The sequence below is a fragment of the Pseudophryne corroboree genome, chromosome 2 (genome assembly GCF_028390025.1).
Source record: "Pseudophryne corroboree isolate aPseCor3 chromosome 2, aPseCor3.hap2, whole genome shotgun sequence".
In the NCBI taxonomy this organism is placed as follows: Eukaryota; Metazoa; Chordata; class Amphibia; order Anura; family Myobatrachidae; genus Pseudophryne; species Pseudophryne corroboree.
The window spans coordinates 835,332,328-835,351,371 of NC_086445.1; the positions used below are offsets into that span (position 1 = coordinate 835,332,328).

At 46.0% G+C, this 19,044-nt stretch overlaps 1 protein-coding gene across 10 annotated transcripts in view; it reads right to left on the reverse strand.

The window, feature by feature from the left end:
• Positions 1-19,044, reverse strand: part of BCLAF3 (BCLAF1 and THRAP3 family member 3) — a 156,427-nt gene that overhangs the window by 61,368 nt on the left and 76,015 nt on the right. For all 10 annotated transcript variants that reach the window (XM_063955747.1, XM_063955738.1, XM_063955742.1 and 7 more), the window contains 2 exons: positions 3,926-4,089; positions 3,026-3,081 (listed from right to left, as the gene is read on the reverse strand). In XM_063955747.1, coding sequence (XP_063811817.1) covers positions 3,026-3,066 — 41 coding nt within the window. In that variant the 5' untranslated portion in view covers positions 3,067-3,081; positions 3,926-4,089. The remainder of the gene's footprint in view (positions 1-3,025; positions 3,082-3,925; positions 4,090-19,044) is intronic.

The following is a 19,044-nucleotide window of genomic DNA, read 5'->3' on the forward strand; positions in this document are numbered from 1 at the left end:
GAGAATACAGCTTGTGAATGGCTTCCAATACCGTCGCCCTGTCTGAGGGAGACGTTGGCAAAGCAGATTTTACGAACCGGCGAGGGGGAGACTTCTCGAATTCCAACCTGTAACCCTGAGATACTACCTGCAGGATCCAGGGGTCCACCTGCGAGTGAGCCCACTGTGCGCTGAAATTCTTGAGGCGACCACCCACCGCCCCTGAGTCCGCTTGTAAGGTCCCAGCGTCATGCTGAGGCCTTTGCAGAAGCCGGGGAGGACTTCTGCTCCTGGGAAGGAGCTGCTTGCTGCAGTCTCTTACCCTTTCCTTTGCCTCGGGGCAAATATGAATGTCCTTTTGCTCGCTTGTTCTTATAGGAACGAAAGGACTGCGGCTGAAAAGACTGCGTCTTTTTCTGCTGGGAGGGGACTTGAGGTAAAAAGGTGGACTTCCCGGCTGTTGCCGTGGCTACCAAATCCGATAGACCAACCCCAAATAATTCCTCCCCTTTATACGGCAATACTTCCATATGCCGTTTGGAATCCGCATCGCCTGACCACTGTCGTGTCCATAGACTTCTTCTGGCAGATATGGACATCGCACTTACTCTTGATGCCAGAGTGCAGATATCCCTCTGTGCATCTCGCATATAAAGGAATGCATCCTTTAATTGCTCTATAGTCAATAAAATACTGTCCCTATCCAGGGTATCAATATTTTCAGTCAGGGAATCCGACCAAGCCACCCCAGCACTGCACATCCAGGCTGAGGCGATTGCTGGTCGCAGTATAACACCAGTATGTGTGTATATACTTTTTAGAGTATTTTCCAGCCTCCTATCAGCTGGATCCTTGAGGGCGGCCGTATCAGGAGACGGTAACGCCACTTGTTTGGATAAACGTGTGAGCGCCTTGTCCACCCTAGGGGGTTTCCCAGCGCGCCCTAACCTCTGGCGGGAAAGGGTATAACGCCAATAACTTCTTTGAAATTAGCAGTTTTTTATCAGGGGTAACCCACGCTTCATCACACACGTCATTCAATTCCTCTGATTCAGGAAAAACTACAGGTAGTTTTTTCAGACCCCACATAATACCCCTTTTTGTGGTACTTGCAGTATCAGAGATATGCAAAGCCTCCTTCATTGCCGTGATCATATAACGTGTGGCCCTACTGGAAAATACGTTCGTTTCTTCACCGTCGACACTAGATTCGGTGTCCGTGTCTGGGTCTGTGTCGACCGACTGAGGCAAAGGGCGTTTTACAGCCCCTGACGGTGTTTGAGACGCCTGTACAGGTACTAACTGGTTTGCCGGTCGTCTCATGTCGTCAACCGACTTTTGCAGCGTGCTGACATTATCACGTAATTCCATAAACAAAGCCATCCATTCCGGTGTCGACTCCCTAGGGTGTGACATCACCATTACCGGCAATTGCTCCGCCTCCACACCAACATCGTCCTCATACATGTCGACACACACGTACCGACACACAGCAGACACACAGGGAATGCTCTGATAGAAGACAGGACCCCACTAGCCCTTTGGGGAGACAGAGGGAGAGTTTGCCAGCACACACCAAAGCGCTATAATTATATAGGAACAACCTTATATAAGTGTTGTTTCCTTATAGCTGCTTAAATATATATAATATCGCCAAAAAATGCCCCCCCTCTCTGTTTTTTACCCTGTTTCTGTAGTGCAGTGCAGGGGAGAGCCTGGGAGCCTTCCTAGCAGCGGAGCTGTGTAGGAAAATGGCGCTGTGTGCTGAGGAGATAGGCCCCGCCCCCTATTCTGGCGGGCTCTTCTCCCGGTTTTTCTGAGACCTGGCAGGGGTGAAATACATCCATATAGCCTCAAGGACTATATGTGATGTATTCTTTTTAGCCAGAAAGGTATTAACATTGCTGCCCAGGGCGCCCCCCCCAGCGCCCTGCACCCTCAGTGACCGCCGGTGTGAAGTGTGCCTGAGCGCAATGGCGCACAGCTGCAGTGCTGTGCGCTACCTCATGAAGACTGAAAAGCCTTCAGCCGCCGGTTTCTGGACCTCTTCTTACTTCGGCATCTGCAAGGGGGTCGGCGGCGCGGCTCCGGTGACCCATCCAGGCTGTACCTGTGATCGTCCCTCTGGAGCTAGTGTCCAGTAGCCTAAGAAGCAAATCCATCCTGCACGCAGGTGAGTTCACTTCTTCTCCCCTAGGTCCCTCGTTGCAGTGAGCCTGTTGCCAGCAGGACTCACTGAAAATAATAAAACTATCAAAACTTTTACTCTAAGCAGCTCTTTATGAGAGCCACCTAGATTGCACCCTTCTCGGCCGGGCACAAAAATCTAACTGAGGCTTGGAGGAGGGTCATAGGGGGAGGAGCCAGTACACACCACCTAGTGGTCAAACTTTTACATTTTGTGCCCTGTCTCCTGCGGAGCCGCTATTCCCATGGTCCTGACGGAGTCCCCAGCATCCACTAGGACGTCAGAGAAAATATAAATTATGTATTTGTTGAAAAATAAATCCACCCAGTATCTTGTCTCATTCACTTACGTAAGGGAAATAGTGAATTTTGTGCAGGAAGTTCAGCTTTCCTACAGCATATGACATCATTCTGGAATTGAGGAATGAAGGGTGCACTCTCAGGTCGGAGTAACTGGCTAGTCATGTGTACAACTGGGTGGGCGCACGGAAAGGGGGGTGGTTAGTGCAGGGAGTCTGAATGCGAATAGCAGAAAATGACTGCGTGATGGGTACTGCAATTTGTGGGTTTTATTACAGGAGAACATACTGTACTTTTTAACAAAGCCGTGATAAAAACTCAATGTAAGGAAACATTCCAATAACCCTAGAACACAGATCCTATTCCATCTATAATCTCTGCGGTCGCTTGTCATGATATATTATACTGTTATGGTGTACAGTATGAGAAAAGAGGGAACATTTTTGGCTTCCAGCACATGACTACTGACGATCAGCAATGGCTGAGTAGGCAGAATTTACTTTTTCGGCTAAATTGTTGACATCAGGCTATTACATTTACACCTATACTGTATATTTACCTGGGTTTCCACCTGGGTGACCTTGACCGGGATTTTGCCATAGTTTATTCTGTGACCTAAAAAGTAACAGGCAAACCTTAATGATTAATTCATTAATTTAAGGCCAGCTAAATGGCCTTTCACTCTATTACACACAACTCTCATAATTTCTGTGCAAAACAGGTTAAAATTTCTTGATGAACTGGTGTTCGGAACATATTATGATTAAGTACGTGTAGTAATAATAATAATAATAATAATAATAATAATAATAATAATATGGTTTTACCAAACTTTGTGGGTTTACAGTAATCTTCTATGGTTTGTGGATCATCACTTATTCCGCAGTGCAGGTGCATACACATGGTGCGATGTAACCTTACGATTTTGACTATATAGGGGGTATTAAATTCTTGTCGGAAACTGCGGTCGGATTTCCCCGCTCATTGAATACTCAGATGTCGGATCCTTTCCGTTGGAAAGGATCCAACATCTATTGAATACACCTCATAGTCAAAATCGTAAGGAAAGTTAGTGCAAATTGCACCGTGTGTACACAGCTTGCGATACCGATGTGCACGGCCGTGGGGTTGGTATCGCTAGAAAAGATAGACTATATTGTGCACAATCTAGTACATATTATATTCAAAACTAGCACAAAAATCTCACATAGCCAAAACCTCAATTAAAGATAGTCAGTATTGGTGGTTCTGGGCTCCGGGAAGTTCAAGGGAAATCGCAAAAGTCACACTTGGAGACTGTGTGCTGTACATGCTACAAATGCCCACTGATCACACTGTCCTGCATGAAGGAGCTTGTGCAGGTGATACAGTGTTTCCTCACTGGTGTGCAGCATCAGTGATCTGTGCATGCCATAGGTAATGTATTTGAATGTTACACATCATATTTGTGTCTTCTTACTTCTATTGACAATTTCAGATCAAGCGTCCAAGCTGCCCAGATGAATTGAGAATAGTTCACTTCCTTCACCCAAATGCTGCGCAACGTATCATTCTTCAGGTTCACAATGTCAGACGTTTTGGGAACACGATAACCACATGGGCCTTACTGTTTTCTAGCACGGCCTATGTAAAAGAGCAGAAATAGTTATTTAAATTCAAAACATGGTTTTTACAGAAAAACTATCTATACAAAACACATACATATTTATTAAAAAGTACCATTCCCTATTTACACACTAGTGCAAGGATTCTCAAACTTGGTCCTAGGGACCCAAACAGGTCATGTTTTCCAGGTCACCCAGCAGGTGCACAGATGTACTCAATGATCACTGACAAAATTTTAAAAGACCCACAGGAGGAGCCAATTAATCACTTGTGATTTTGTGAGGAGACCTGGAAAACAGGAACTGTTGGGGATCCTGAGGACTGAGAGGCAGATTTATTAAGCTTGGTGAAGTGATAAACTGTAAGGTGATAAAGGACCAGCCAATCAGATCCTTACTGACATTTTTCAAACACAGCCTGTGATATGGCAGTTAGGAGCTGATTGGCTGGTCCTTTATCACCTTCCACGTTACCACTTCACCGAGCTTAATAAATCTGACCCTGAGTTTGGGAACCTACGGACTAGTGTATAAGCTCTGCCTACCCTGCACAGTGAACACAAGCATTATCATTTCATTGTGCTATGCAAGCGTCTGCCAAATTGGAGAAGTTTTTACTATTTGTTTTCTTAAGGCACAACATATGTTCTGCTTTCACACAGGATTGACAGTATGATCTGAAGATTAATACTGCTGTTTATTTATATAATGCTACATTAAGAAAAGATATAGAAAAAATATTTCAACATTCACACATGTCCCTTCAGAACTGGAGTTTAAGCCAATATGATATACCACATATCATTAGGGTACAAATACAGCATTGAAACCATGTTTTTGTCAGGAATATAAAAAAAAAAGCTTTCCTTGGCTTAAACACTTTTTTTGGGGGAAAAGGGTGCTTTAAACCAGTTTTTTTTTTGCATTAATGTTTTAATGAAGAAAGAAATTCAGTTATGTATATGAAACCTTGATCAACCATGTTAAATGCTTTCCAACATTAAAAAGGTTGTTAGGCCTTGATTTGATTTATTTTACATCTTTCATTAAAACCATTTTTCTTATGTGTCCACTAGGGGGCACAGGAGGTGCTTCTACGCTGGGTATTGGTGGTGTGGAGAGAGCAGGCACCAAAGAGTTAAATGAATCTTCAAGCATGACTCAGTCCCCCTTACCCTATACCCCGCCCCTCCGACCTGGGCCTGCCAGTTTTTGTCTTTGGTGCTAGCAGGAGCGGAACAGTTAAAAGTGGGGCTGGTGTTCAGCCCTAAAGTTTTTTTCCCCACTGAGCATCGGTATAGGCAGCCAGGGGAGGCACATACATCAGCTCCAACACCCGGTGGCGGCAGCCACGGGGAATCTCGGGGGGAGAGCACACACTTCTGGGAGACCCCACAACCGTAAACGGCTTATTGTTACCAGGGAACATAGCAGCAATACTCCCCACTGCGGAGAGACAGCGGGGCGGCAGGTGTGGTGGGGGTAAAGGGTACTGTGCAACGCCACTAGACCATCAGGGCATATGCTACAGGCCGTTGCAGGTCCTTGGGGGTTAAATTAGAACCTTAGGGAGAGTGGGTCAGGCTTGTAGCCCCTCCCCCGTCCCCGAGGCTCACTTGGAGCCTGAGATAACTGCCTGCCTCAGGGTGAACACGCCTCCCTCTTGTTCTCCGCCTTTTTAAGGCTAAGTAGACATTTTTTTTTTTTTTTAACACATGCTGTTGCTGCTTTGGTTTGGCAGAGAGGGATGCTCAGGGCTTTCTCTCTCCTGTACCTTGCTCCCAGAGCCTGGTCTTTTGCTAGACTCCTGCCTGCTTTACATGGCTGGACAGTTGAGTATGATTGCCCACTTCTTTTAGTGCTTTGAGAGTTATGTGTGCTTGTGGATTGTGCATGTGAATTTTTTCTTTTGCCACTCATAATATTTGAACAAACCTTGGAAAAAGGTGTAAAAATCTGAGGTGTTACTGCACTATCTGGTGTTGTTATAAGTTACCACACTGCTTGCAATTTGGGGTAGCTGTAATCTCTGGCACTACAATTGCTTCACTCTCAGCTGGGTCTCAGTTTGTGAAGTTTTTTTTTGTGGGGAAATATGCCTCCTAAAGTCAGAGTTGACAATGAGGTAACGTTACCTGTGCCACGCACTCTCAGAGTTTGTTGCAACATTCACTCCTCACAGGATCCGGACAAGGATAGCATGATCTCCCGATGTTTTACGGTTCCAAGGCGAGAGTCGCCAACAGTGGCACAGGTGCCTGAAAAACCAGCTTGGGCTTCTGCATTGACGCAGGTGATGTCACCAACAGTGGCACAAGTACCAGAAAAACCAGCTTGGGCTTCTGCACGGACGCAGGTGATATCCCAATTAGTGGATCCGTCAACAAGACCTGCTGCTATGACTCCTGGTACACCAGTAGACATGGTAGAGATTGCACAGCCTTTCCAGGCTTATGCTGAGCCACCATGGGTACAGTCGTTTGAGTAGTCTGTACAACGCTTGGCAGATATTTCAGCTGGAGCACGGTCTCTGGGTCAGAGATCCAGGAACAAGTCACTGACACAGGTGAGTTATCAGAGGGAGACTCTGAACCGAACTCTGAACAGGAGTCCTTTTCAGACCATGGGTCAGCCGGTTCGAACAGAGTTCACTACGGTTCCTGAGGACTCCATGTCACTCACAGATGTAGAAGCACTGGTCAGGGCAGTGAGAGCAGTACTTCAGATTGAAGAAGTAGACCGATCACCCTGGGATAAGGCTCCGCTTTTCAAACGTCAAAGGAAGGAAGCTATCATTTTCCATCATCGGCCCAGCTTGATGATCTTTTGGAAGAAGCATGGGCCCAGCTAGCTAAGAGGGTACAGTTATCTAAGCGTATGGCTTCCTTTTATCCTCTTCCACCTAAGGAGAGGTCTAGGTGGGAAAACCCTCCCCTGGTAGATGTGCATGTGGCACGCTTGGTTATATCCTCAGTGTTGCCTGTCCCAGATTCATCTTCATTAAAGGATCCCACAGATAGGAAGCTGGAGAATTTCTTAAAATCTGCTTATTCTCAAGCTGGACATATTACTCGCCCGGCACTGGCATCAGCCTGGGTGGCTACAGCTACTGGAGTATAGGCAGAGAAGTTGGAGCTTGGGCTTACAGGAAACTACTGACGCATGTATTGAATATTCAGAGGACAAGTATCTATTTGGGTGAGGCAGCTATTGATACCGGAGTATTAAACATCCAATGTTTCAACTTCTATGATAGCAGCCAGAAGGGCACTATGGCTACGGTCCTGGCGAGCAGACACCAGTTCCAAGAAGGCTCTTTCTAATGCAGGCGATACACTGTTCGGGAAGGAATTAGAAAAGATAGTGTCTAATCTGGCAGCATCCAAGTCAGCCTTCTTGCCTTCAGCAACACCTTTGCAAGCCATAATGACTTTTCATTCCTTTTGCCCACAGGGTAGAGCAAGGGGACAGGCATCCTCTAGTTAGCAGCCTCCTTCCAAGGGTTCCAAAGAAGCCCAAGGTAAACAATCCTGGGCTACCAGACGTCCAGCAGCAAAGAAGCCAAAAAAAAAGTCCACTGCCTTATAGGATGGGTAGGAGGCAGACTTCTGTCCTTCGTTCCAAGGTGCATAGATACCACAATAGATGCATGGGTCAGAAAGGTCATCTCACAGGGGTACGCACGTGTCCGGCCTACCTACTCAAGTTGGTTTCTGGGTTTCATGTAAACCAGAAGATAGTGGTCCCTGCATTTGTGGAGAGGTTCACGGTAGAGGCAAATCTGGATGTTGTCTGAGCTCTTTGGGTTTATGTAGAAAGTACTAAGGAGGTTCGTAAGTCGGACTTATTTGTTCTCTATGATTGTCGCAGATGGGGATTCTCAGCTTCAAAGCAGACCTTTGTCAGATGGCTTCGGTCAACTATTCGTCACGTCTATTTGGCGGCAGACCTTCCGGTCCCTTCAGGGGCCACAGCTCACTCCACCCGTTCGGTGGGAGCTTCTTGGACAGCTAGCCATGGAGCCTCTGCGCAGCAGCTTTGCAAGGCGGCCACATGGTCTTCTGCTCAAACCTTTATTAGGTTCTACGCCTTTGATACTTTTGCGTCAGCAGATGCAACATTTGTGCGTAGTGTGCTTAGTGTAGTCCAGGAGAATGCCCACCCAAGAGGGAACAGCTGTAGGATGTCCGAGCATAGAAGCATCTCCTGTGCCCCCTAGTGAATGCACAAGAAAGTTGGATTTATGATCTTACCTTGATAAATCCTTTTCTTGTAGTCCATTAGGGGAACAGGATGCCCTCCCTTACGCACCTGACTTAGAGGATCTTGTCCCTATACCAGTGAATATATGGTGTTTATTTACAGTAAGGTTGTTTCTGTCTGTGTATGGGTCTTCCTTCCTCTTTCTTCGCTCGTGCTTTGGGCTGGCTAACAAAACTGGCAGGACCGGGCCAGAGGGGCATGGTATAGGGGAAGGGGGACATTTGTTTATCTCTTTGGTGCCTGCTCAAAATAAAACCACTCATTTTTTTTTAGTATAACAGACTTTTTTTTTTTAAGAAGTCATGGCGATGTGGTAGTAGTTACCGCATAATGGCCCTCATTCCGAGTTGTTCGCTCGGTAAAAATCTTCGCATCGCAGCGATTTTCCGCTTAATGCGCATGCGCAATGTCCGCACTGCGACTGCGCCAAGTAAATTTGCTATGCAGTTAGGATTTTTACTCACGGCTTTTTCATCGTTCTGGCGATCGTAATGTGATTGACAGGAAATGGGTGTTACTGGGCGGAAACAGGCCGTTTTATGGGCGTGTGGGAAAAAACTCTACCGTTTCCGGAAAAAACGCAGGAGTGGCTGGAGAAACGGGGGAGTGTCTGGGCGAACGCTGGGTGTGTTTGTGACGTCAAACCAGGAACGACAAGCACTGAACTGATCGCAGATGCCGAGTAAGTCTGAAGCTACTCAGAAACTGCTACGAGGTGTGTAATCGCAATATTGCGAATACATCGTTCGCAATTTTAAGATGCTAAGATTCACTCCCAGTAGGCGGCGGCTTAGCATGAGCAAATCTGCTAAAATTCACTTGCGAGCGAACAACTCGGAATGAGGGCCAATATTAGAACCTGTGGTTTTGGGTTTTTTTTTTTTTTTTAAAACAACCCCATGTGGTTTAAACCAGCCAATCCTGTTTTTCGGACTGTGGGAGGAAACTTGAGAACCTGGAAGATACCGACGTATACATGGGGGAAGACATACAAACGCCTCCAGCGTTGTAAGAGCACACCAACTGTACATCCTGATGAACATAGACAAGCTTATAGTGATCATCTCTCAACCACATTTACCAATCTGTTAGATAATAAAGTGGTTGATTTCTAGGATAATTATCAGGCATTGCGATTCTTTGTAATAATAAGACTGCTGTAAGATACTGTCTGCAGCCAATGGAACCTAATATAAAAAGAGAGGGATAGACTTCGAGCTGGGGCTTTGTACCCAAACAGTACAAATTCCAGATGGCTTTATGCATCGAACAAAAATGTAAGACAAGAGTTGTTTAACAAAATGAAAACAGCATACACTTCCTTCTGTGCAGCCACTGCTGCTGAGCAAGCCAAAGGAACTGATCTTCTCTGCAATGCTTTTATTCAAAGAGTATTATTCAGCAAATCCACACACATGTGCCCTAAAAAATTTCAATGATAATTTTAATATCATCTTGGTCCAGCATTTTCAGGGCAGCAAAATAAAAGATTCTACTACTATTATTTTCAAATTTATTAATATCTATTATTATTGTTTAAGGTGTAAAAGCATCTCGGGTAGTGCTGAACAGAATAAATAAAACATACAGGGAATTCTAACAATAACAAACACCTTCTAAACAATTTACCCGCCATGTAGAACAATAGGAAAAAGAGGACTCTTGATGCAAGCGCTTCCAACATATTTAATAATAATGGGGCAGATGTATTAACCTGAGAAGGCATAAGGAAGTGATAAACCAGTGATATGTACAAGGTGATAAACGAACCAGCCAATCAACTCCAATATGTAAATTAACAGTTAGGAGCTGATTGGCTGGTGCATTTATCACCTTGCACATATCACTGCTTTATCACTTCCTTATGCCTTCTACAGGTTAATACATCTGCCCCAATGTGTGGTGATTTATAACAACCAGATTCCAGCTTTAGGACCCATCACACAAACAATAGTTATCCAGCTTGTAAGTGTAACATTCATCCATGTGTAACCACATCGCTAATATAGTACAGCATGGGGATCACTGACAACTTATCGGAAATAGTCCATCAACAGACAGCACAGTAGATGGGATTTTGAGAAAATGCATTCCAGATTATTATCAGTAGAAATCAGCATGCATTTTTCTAAAACCCCAAATACTCCGACTGCTGTGCGATTCTTCATGTATACTTTAAAATATATACAGTTTGTGCAAATACAAAGTTTTGTGCAGCCAGATCAATGAATAGCCAATATCTTATTTTTTTTACAAGTGATTAGCTCCATTTAAACCATTTATGAAATAAGAATTAAAATGAGAAATTAACTGAATAGTACGCAATCAACAGCAAAAACAACAAAATTGCTTATGCAGATACACTTGTTTTACAAGCGATTCCATACAAGCAGGGGTTTAAGATAAAGGAAACATGTTACATTCTTTCTTTACTGAATAATTAAACTGGAAGTTCCACCCAACATGTTTTGCTAATGAGGCATTAGATTTGAAGTAGAATGGGTTTGCCTTATGACCTGCAGTGGAATGGTTGATGGGATCATACACATGTCCTAGGAGAAGGACTGGTTGTTATCTAGTACACCCCAATAAGTCAGTTCTAAAGCTTTGTGTTTTCAGTAGGAACACACCTTTCTTGATCAAGGCTGACTAGGCTACAGTGTACTACAATTTTGCTAATTACAGTATATTTCACAATTTGTCAGAAGTCATAAATGTCTGACACACCCAAGAATGTGTTTATTTCCTGGTTCCTTGATAAAAACATCAAAAACAACTCTGTATTTATAAGTATGATTATTTCTGTCCCAAGTAGAAGGGATATGTGACCCCAGTAGAGATGCCCCCTGTAGATTTGCCTTCATTAGATGTGCCGCCAGTAGAGATGCCCCTGTTGCTATGCCCCCTAGTAGCGCCGCTTACAAACACAAAAAACAAACAAAAAACAAAACAAAAAACAACAATACTCACCAGCCCCGCTCCCCGACCGCTGCGGCTCCGTCTCTGGCCGCCCGATCCTCTCTATGGGAGAGACGTCATGACGTCTCTCCCATAGCGCCGCACAGACACTAGAGGTCAATTAAGACCTCTAGCATCTGACAATGGCGCTGGCTGCAGCAGGCGCCCACGGCGCTTGCTTCAGCTGGAGTGCCGGATGCGGGTGGGCAGCGTGAGCCTGTGTTTGTGGGCAGCAGCGCCCTGGGCGCCTGCCTTGCTTGCCCGTGACTAGATCCGATCCTGTTTATACTCTATAAATAGAATTGAGTAAACAACGATAATGTCAATTAAATTCAGCCCTGTGGTATGGTTCGGCTATAAGGATGATGTCTGGGTGGAACAAAAAAAAAACACATGGAATCGCTCTAATCTGACAAACAAAATGGCCTCTTCTCAGCTCAGACGGCAATTTCTATATACTTCCTGTTCAAGGCAGTGGTTAATTTCCAAGAAGAAGATTGAAAAATCAGAAACATTTTCTGCATGTTTTATTATACAAGTCAAAGGCAGAACCAAGGTAGTTGATGTTCATTACAATTTGCCCCTGGGCAAGTAAAACATTTATTTTGATTTACCGAAACTACTGGTTTAACATAGCTATAAATCACAGAGAATTTTCAGATGTCATCTGTTGTGAATGTACAGTAAGTGTTAAATATTTCTAAAAGCCCATACACATTAGACGATGTTGCTCTGTGAGCGACATCGTCTAATGTTTCCCCCTCCCGGGCCGGCCGGCGGCCGACTATACACACTGAGCGATATGACCGCTCATATCGCTCAGTGACGTCACGCCCCCGCCAGCCCTGCATGAAGGTCGTGGACGACAGTCCACATCCTTCATGCATGCCCTACCGACAGCGACGACCGTTGCCGACCCGCGGGGCTGCGCATTGGTCGTCGCTGGCGGTATACACACTTGACGATAAAATGAGCGACGTCGCTCAAGGAGGGGGAAAATGAGCGACGTCGCTCATTTTATCGTTAAGTGTGTACGGACCTTTAGTGTTGATTTTTCCAGGACCCCAAAACAGCAGGCTCTTTTTGTATTTTAGTAATAACAAAAACATAATTACTTCTATAGCAAAAATAAATAAGAAACTATAAAAAAAAAAGTTATGAAATGTTAACCAACCTGATTCATGTGTAAAATCTGTAAGTCTTTGCTCATTATAAAACAGCTTACACTCTGCTATTAATGTTATGTAATATCATGATGGTTTTGGATTGCAACAAACTGGTTAGAAATTACACATCCTAACTTTTACTAAGCTGCATATTTAAGGGTTTTTCTAAAATCAATAAATACTTATCTACAGTTTATCATTTTTTTTCTAAACCTCAACATATATTTTTAAACATTTATGGACTAAAAAATAAGATTTTACTTACCGATAAATCTATTTCTCGTAGTCCGTAGTGGATGCTGGGGACTCCGTCAGGACCATGGGGAATAGCGGCTCCGCAGGAGACAGGGCACAAAAGTAAAAGCTTTAGGATCAGGTGGTGTGCACTGGCTCCTCCCCCTATGACCCTCCTCCAAGCCTCAGTTAGGATACTGTGCCCGGACGAGCGTACACAATAAGGAAGGATTTTGAATCCCGGGTAAGACTCATACCAGCCACACCAATCACACTGTACAACCTGTGATCTGAACCCAGTTAACAGCATGATAACAGCGGAGCCTCTGAAAAGATGGCTCACAACAATAATAACCCGATTTTTGTACCAATAACTATGTACAAGTATTGCAGACAATCCGCACTTGGGATGGGCGCCCAGCATCCACTACGGACTACGAGAAATAGATTTATCGTTAAGTAAAATCTTATTTTCTCTAACGTCCTAGTGGATGCTGGGGACTCCGTCAGGACCATGGGGATTATACCAAAGCTCCCAAACGGGCGGGAGAGTGCGGATGACTCTGCAGCACCGAATGAGAGAACTCCAGGTCCTCTTTAGCCAGGGTATCAAATTTGTAGAATTTTACAAACGTGTTCTCCCCCCGACCACGTAGCTGCTCGGCAGAGTTGTAATGCCGAGACCCCTCGGGCAGCCGCCCAGGATGAGCCCACCTTCCTTGTGGAATGGGCATTTACATATTTTGGCTGTGGCAGGCCTGCCACAGAATGTGCAAGCTGAATTGTACTACACATCCAACTAGCAATCGTCTGCTTAGAAGCAAGAGCACCCAGTTTGTTGGGTGCATACAGGATAACAGCAAGTCAGTTTTCCTGACTCCAGCCGTCCTGGAAACCGATATTTTCAGGGCCCTGACAACATCTAGCAACTTGGAGTCCTCCAAGTCCCTAGTAGCCGCAGGTACCACAATAAGCTGGTTCAGGTGAAACGCTGACACCACCTTAGGGAGAAACTGTGGACGAGTCCGCAGCTCTGCCCTGTCCGAATGGACAATCAGATATGGGCTTTTGTGAGACAAAGCCGCCAATTCTGACACTCGCCTGGCCGAGGCCAGGGCCAACATCATGGTCACTTTTCATGTGAGATATTTCAAATCCACAGATTTGAGCGGTTTAAACCAATGTGATTTGAGGAATCCCAGCACTACGTTAAGATCCCACAGTGCCACTGGAGGCACAAAAGGGGGTTGTATATGCAGTACTCCCTTGACAAACTTCTGGACTTCAGGAACTGAAGCCAATTCTTTCTGGAAGAAAATCGACAGGGCCGAAATTTGAACCTTAATGGACCCCAATCTGAGGCCCATAGACACTCCTGTTTGCAGGAAATGCAGGAATCGACAGAGTTGAAATGTCTTCGTGGAGCCTTCCTGGCCTCACACCACGCAACATATTTTCGCCACATGTGGTGATAATGTTGTGCGGTCACGTCCTTCCTGGCTTTGACCAGGGTAGGAATGACCTCTTCCGGAATGCCTTTTTCCCTTAGGATCCGGTGTTCAACCGCCATGCCGTCAAACGCAGCCGCGGTAAGTCTTGAAACAGACATGGTACGTGCTGAAGCAAGTCCCTTCTTAGCGGCAGAGGTCATGAGTCCTCTGTGAGTATCTCTTGAAGTTCCGGGTACCAAGTCCTTCTTGGCCAATCCGGAGCCACGAGTATAGTTCTTACTCCTCTACGTCTTATAATTCTCAATACCTTGGGTATGAGAAGCAGAGGAGGAAACACATACACCGACTGGTACGCCCACGGTGTTACCAGAACGTCCACAGCTATTGCCTGAAAGTCTCTTGACCTGGCGCAATACCTGTCCAGTTTTTTGTTCAGGCGGGACGCCATCATGTACACCTTTGGTCTTTCCCAACGGTTCACAATCATGTGGAAAACTTCCCGATGAAGTCCCCACTCTCCCGGGTGGAGGTCGTGCCTGCTGAGGAAGTCTGCTTCCCAGTTGTCCACTCCCGGAATGAACACTGCTGACAGTGCTATCACATGATTTTCCGCCCAGCGAAAAATCCTTGCAGTTTTTGCCATTGCCCTCCTGCTTCTTGTGCCGCCCTGTCTGTTTACGTGGGCGACTGCCGTGATGTTGTCCCACTGGATCAATACCGGCTGACCTTGAAGCAGAGGTCTTGCTAAGCTTAGAGCATTATAAATTGCCCTTAGCTCCAGTATATTTATGTGGAGAAAAGTCTCCAGACTTGATCACACTCCCTGGAAATTTTTTTTTTTTTTTTTTTCTGTGTGACTGCTCCCCAGCCTCTCAGGCTGGCCTCCGTGGTCACCAGCATCCAATCCTGAATGCCGAATCTGCGGCCCTCTAGAAGATGAGCACTCTGTAACCACCACAGGAGAGACACCCTTGTCCTTGGAGATAGGGTTATCCGCTGATGCATCTGAAGATGCGATCCGGACCATTTGTCCAGCAGATCCCACTGAAAAAGTTCTTGCGTGGAATCTGCCGAATGGAATCGCTTCGTAATAAGCCACCATTTTTCCCAGGACTCTTGTGCAATGATGCACTGACACTTTTCCTGGTTTTAGGAGGTTCCTGACTAGCTCGGATAACTCCCTGGCTTTCTCCTCCGGGAGAAACACCTTTTTCTGGACTGTGTCCAGAATCATCCCTAGGAACAGCAGACGTGTCGTCGGAAACAACTGCGGTTTTGGAATATTTAGAATCCACCCGTGCTGTCGTAGAACTACTTGAGATAGTGCTACTCCGACCTCCAACTGTTCTCTGGACCTTGCTCTTATCAGGAGGTCGTCCATTTTCTTCGAAGAAGAATCATCATTTCGGGCATTACCTTGGTAAAGACCCGGAGTGCCGTGGACAATCCAAACGGCAGCGTCTGAAACTGATAGTGACAGTTCTGTACCACGAACCTGAGATACCCTTGGTGAGAAGGGCAAATTGGGACATGGAGGTAAGCATCCCTGATGTCCCGGGACACCATATAGTCCCCTTCTTCCTGGTTCGCTATCACTGCTCTGAGTGACTCCATCTTGATTTGAACCTTTGTAAGTGTTCAAATATTTCAGATTTAGAATAGGTCTCACCGAGCCTTCTGGTTTCAGTACCACAATATAGTGTGGAATAATACCCCTTTCCTTGTTGTAGGAGGGGTACTTTTATTATCACCTGCTGGGAATACAGCTTGTGAATTGTTTCCAATACTGCCTCCCTGTCGGAGGGAGACGTTGGTAAAGCAGACTTCAGGAACCTGCGAGGGGAAACGTCTCGACTTTCCAATCTGTACCCCTGGGATACTACTTGTAGGATCCAGGGGTCCTGTACGGCTCCAGCGTCATGCTGAGAACTTGGCAGAAGCGGTGGAAGGCTTCTGTTCCTGGGAATGGGCTGCCTGCTGCAGTCTTCTTCCCTTTCCTCTATCCCTGGGCAGATATGCTTATGGGGACGAAAGGACTGAGGCTGAAAAGACGGTGTCTTTTTCTGCATAGATGTGACTTAGGGTAAAAACGGTGGATTTCCCAGCAGTTGCCGTGGCCACCAGGTCCGATGGACCGACCCCAAATAACTCCTCCCCTTTATACGGCAATACATCTTTGTGCCGTTTGGAATCTGCATCACCTGACCACTGTCGTGTCCATAAACATCTTTTGGCAGATATGGACATCGCACTTAGGGTGCATACACACGGTGAGATTCGGACTTATCCGATTCTCACCGTGCGACAGGGGGCCGGGTCGGCACTTAGCCAGTATCGCAAGCACATAATAACTGTGCTTGCGATGCTGGCTATGTGCGATTTCAATCCTGACTATCTCTTCTATAGAGATAGTCAGGATTGACTTGCCTGCACAGCCTATTTTTTCTTCCGATGCCGACCGCGCGGGGCCGCGCATCGGCATCGGATCGGGATCGCAAGGTGACTGTCACCTTGCGATCTGCACTATATTTTCTTCCGATTCTGACTATATAGTCAGAATCGGAAGAAAATATCTTACCGTGTGTACACACCTTTACTCTTGATGCCAGAGTGCAAATATCCCTCTGTGCATCTCGCATATATAGAAATGCATTCTTTAAATGCTCTATAGTAAATAAAATACTGTCCCTGTCAAGGGTATCAATATTTTCAGTCAGGGAATCCGACCAAGCCACCCCCGCGCTGCACATCCAGGCTGAGGCGATCGCTGGTCGCAGTATAACACCAGTATGTGTGTATATACTTTTTAGGATATTTTCCAGCCTCCTATCAGCTGGCTCCTTGAGGGCGGCCGTATCTGGAGACGGTACCGCCACTTGTTTTGATAAGCGTGTGAGCGCCTTATCCACCCTAAGGGGTGTTTCCCAACGCGCCCTAACTTCTGGCGGGAAAGGGTATACCGCCAATAATTTTCTATCGGGGGAACCCCGCGCCTCATCACACACTTCATTTAATTTATCTGATTCAGGAAAAACTATAGGTAGTTTTTCCACACCCCACATAATACCCTTTTTTGTGGTACTTGTAGTATCAGAAATATGTAACACCTCCTTCATTGCCCTTAACAAGTAACGTGTGGCCCTAAAGGAAAATACGTTTGTTTCTTCACCGTCGACACTGGAGTCAGTGTCCGTGTCTGTGTCTGTGTCGACCGACTGAGGTAAAATGGGCATTATAACGTCCCTGGCGGTGTTTTAGACGCCTGGACAGATACTAATATGTTTGCCGGCCGTCTCATGTCGTCAACCGACTTGCAGCGTGTTGACATTATCACGTAATTCCTTAAATAAGCCATCTATTCCGGTGTCGGCTCCCTAGAGAGTGACATCACCATTACAGGCAATTTGCTCCGCTTCCCAACATCGTCCTCATACATGTCGACACACACGTACCGACACACAGCACACACACAGGGAATGCTCTGATAGAGGACAGGACCCACTAGCCCTTTGGGGAGACAGAGGGAGAGTTTGCCAGCACACACCAAAAACGCTATAATTATACAGGGACAACCTTTATATAAGTGCTTTTCCCTTATAGCATTTTAATATATGTAGTCATATCGCCAAATCAGTGCCCCCCCTCTCTGTTTTAACCCTGTTTCTGTAGTGCAGTGCAGGGGAGAGCCTGGGAGCCTTCCCACCAGCATTTCTGTGAGGGAAAATGGCGCTGTGTGCTGAGGAGAATAGGCCCCGCCCCCTTTTCAGCGGGCTTCTTCTCCCGTTTTTCTGAGACCTGGCAGGGGTTAAATACATCCATATAGCTCCCAGGGGCTATATGTGATGTATTTTTAGCCAGAATAAGGTACTATCATTGCTGCCCAGGGCGCCCCCCCCAGCACCCTGCACCCTCAGTGACCGCTGTTATGAAGTGTGCTGACAACAATGGCGCACAGCTGCAGTGCTGTGCGCTACCTTATGAAGACTGAAAAGTCTTCTGCCGCCGGTTTCTGGACCTCTTCATTTTTCGGCATCTGCAAGGGGGTCGGCGGCGCGGCTCCGGGACGAACCCCAGGGTGAGACCTGTGTTCCGACTCCCTCTGGAGCTAATGGTGTCCAGTAGCCTAAGAAGCCAATCCATCCTGCACGCAGGTGAGTTCACTTCTCTCCCCTAAGTCCCTCGATGCAGTGAGCCTGTTGCCAGCAGGACTCACTGAAAATAAAAAACCTAACAAAACTTTTACTCTAAGCAGCTCTTTAGGAGAGCCACCTAGATTGCACCCTTCTCGGCCGGGCACAAAAATCTAACTGAGACTTGGAGGAGGGTCATAGGGGGAGGAGCCAGTGCACACCACCTGATCCTAAAGCTTTTACTTTTGTGCCCTGTCTCCTGCGGAGCCGCTATTCCCCATGGTCCTGACGGAGTCCCCAGCATCCACTAGGACGTTAGAGAAAAAATCAATAAAAAAAAAATCAATATTTCTCTTTTTTACACTATATTTTCCAACTGTCCTGAAACATTTTTTCATACTTGACCACCCCCTGAAGAGAGTTCAATTTGGGCGTAACAGGTGCACAAGTGAATAACTGCGGCATTTACACTGCATACACAGAAACGCAGAAGTTGCAACCCCAGTAGCGGGCGGCCATTAGAAGTGGTATTTGACATACAGGGGTAGATGTATTAACCTGTAGAAGGCATAAGGAAGTGATAAACCAGTGATAAAGCAGTGTTGAGTGCAAGGTGATAATGCACCAGCCAATCAGCTCCTAACTGTTAATTTACATATGGGAGCTGATTGGCTAGTATGTTTATCACCTTGCACATATCACTGGTTTATCACTTTCTTATGCCTTCTCCAGGTAATACATCTGCCCCACAGTAACTGTTGAGACAGCTATG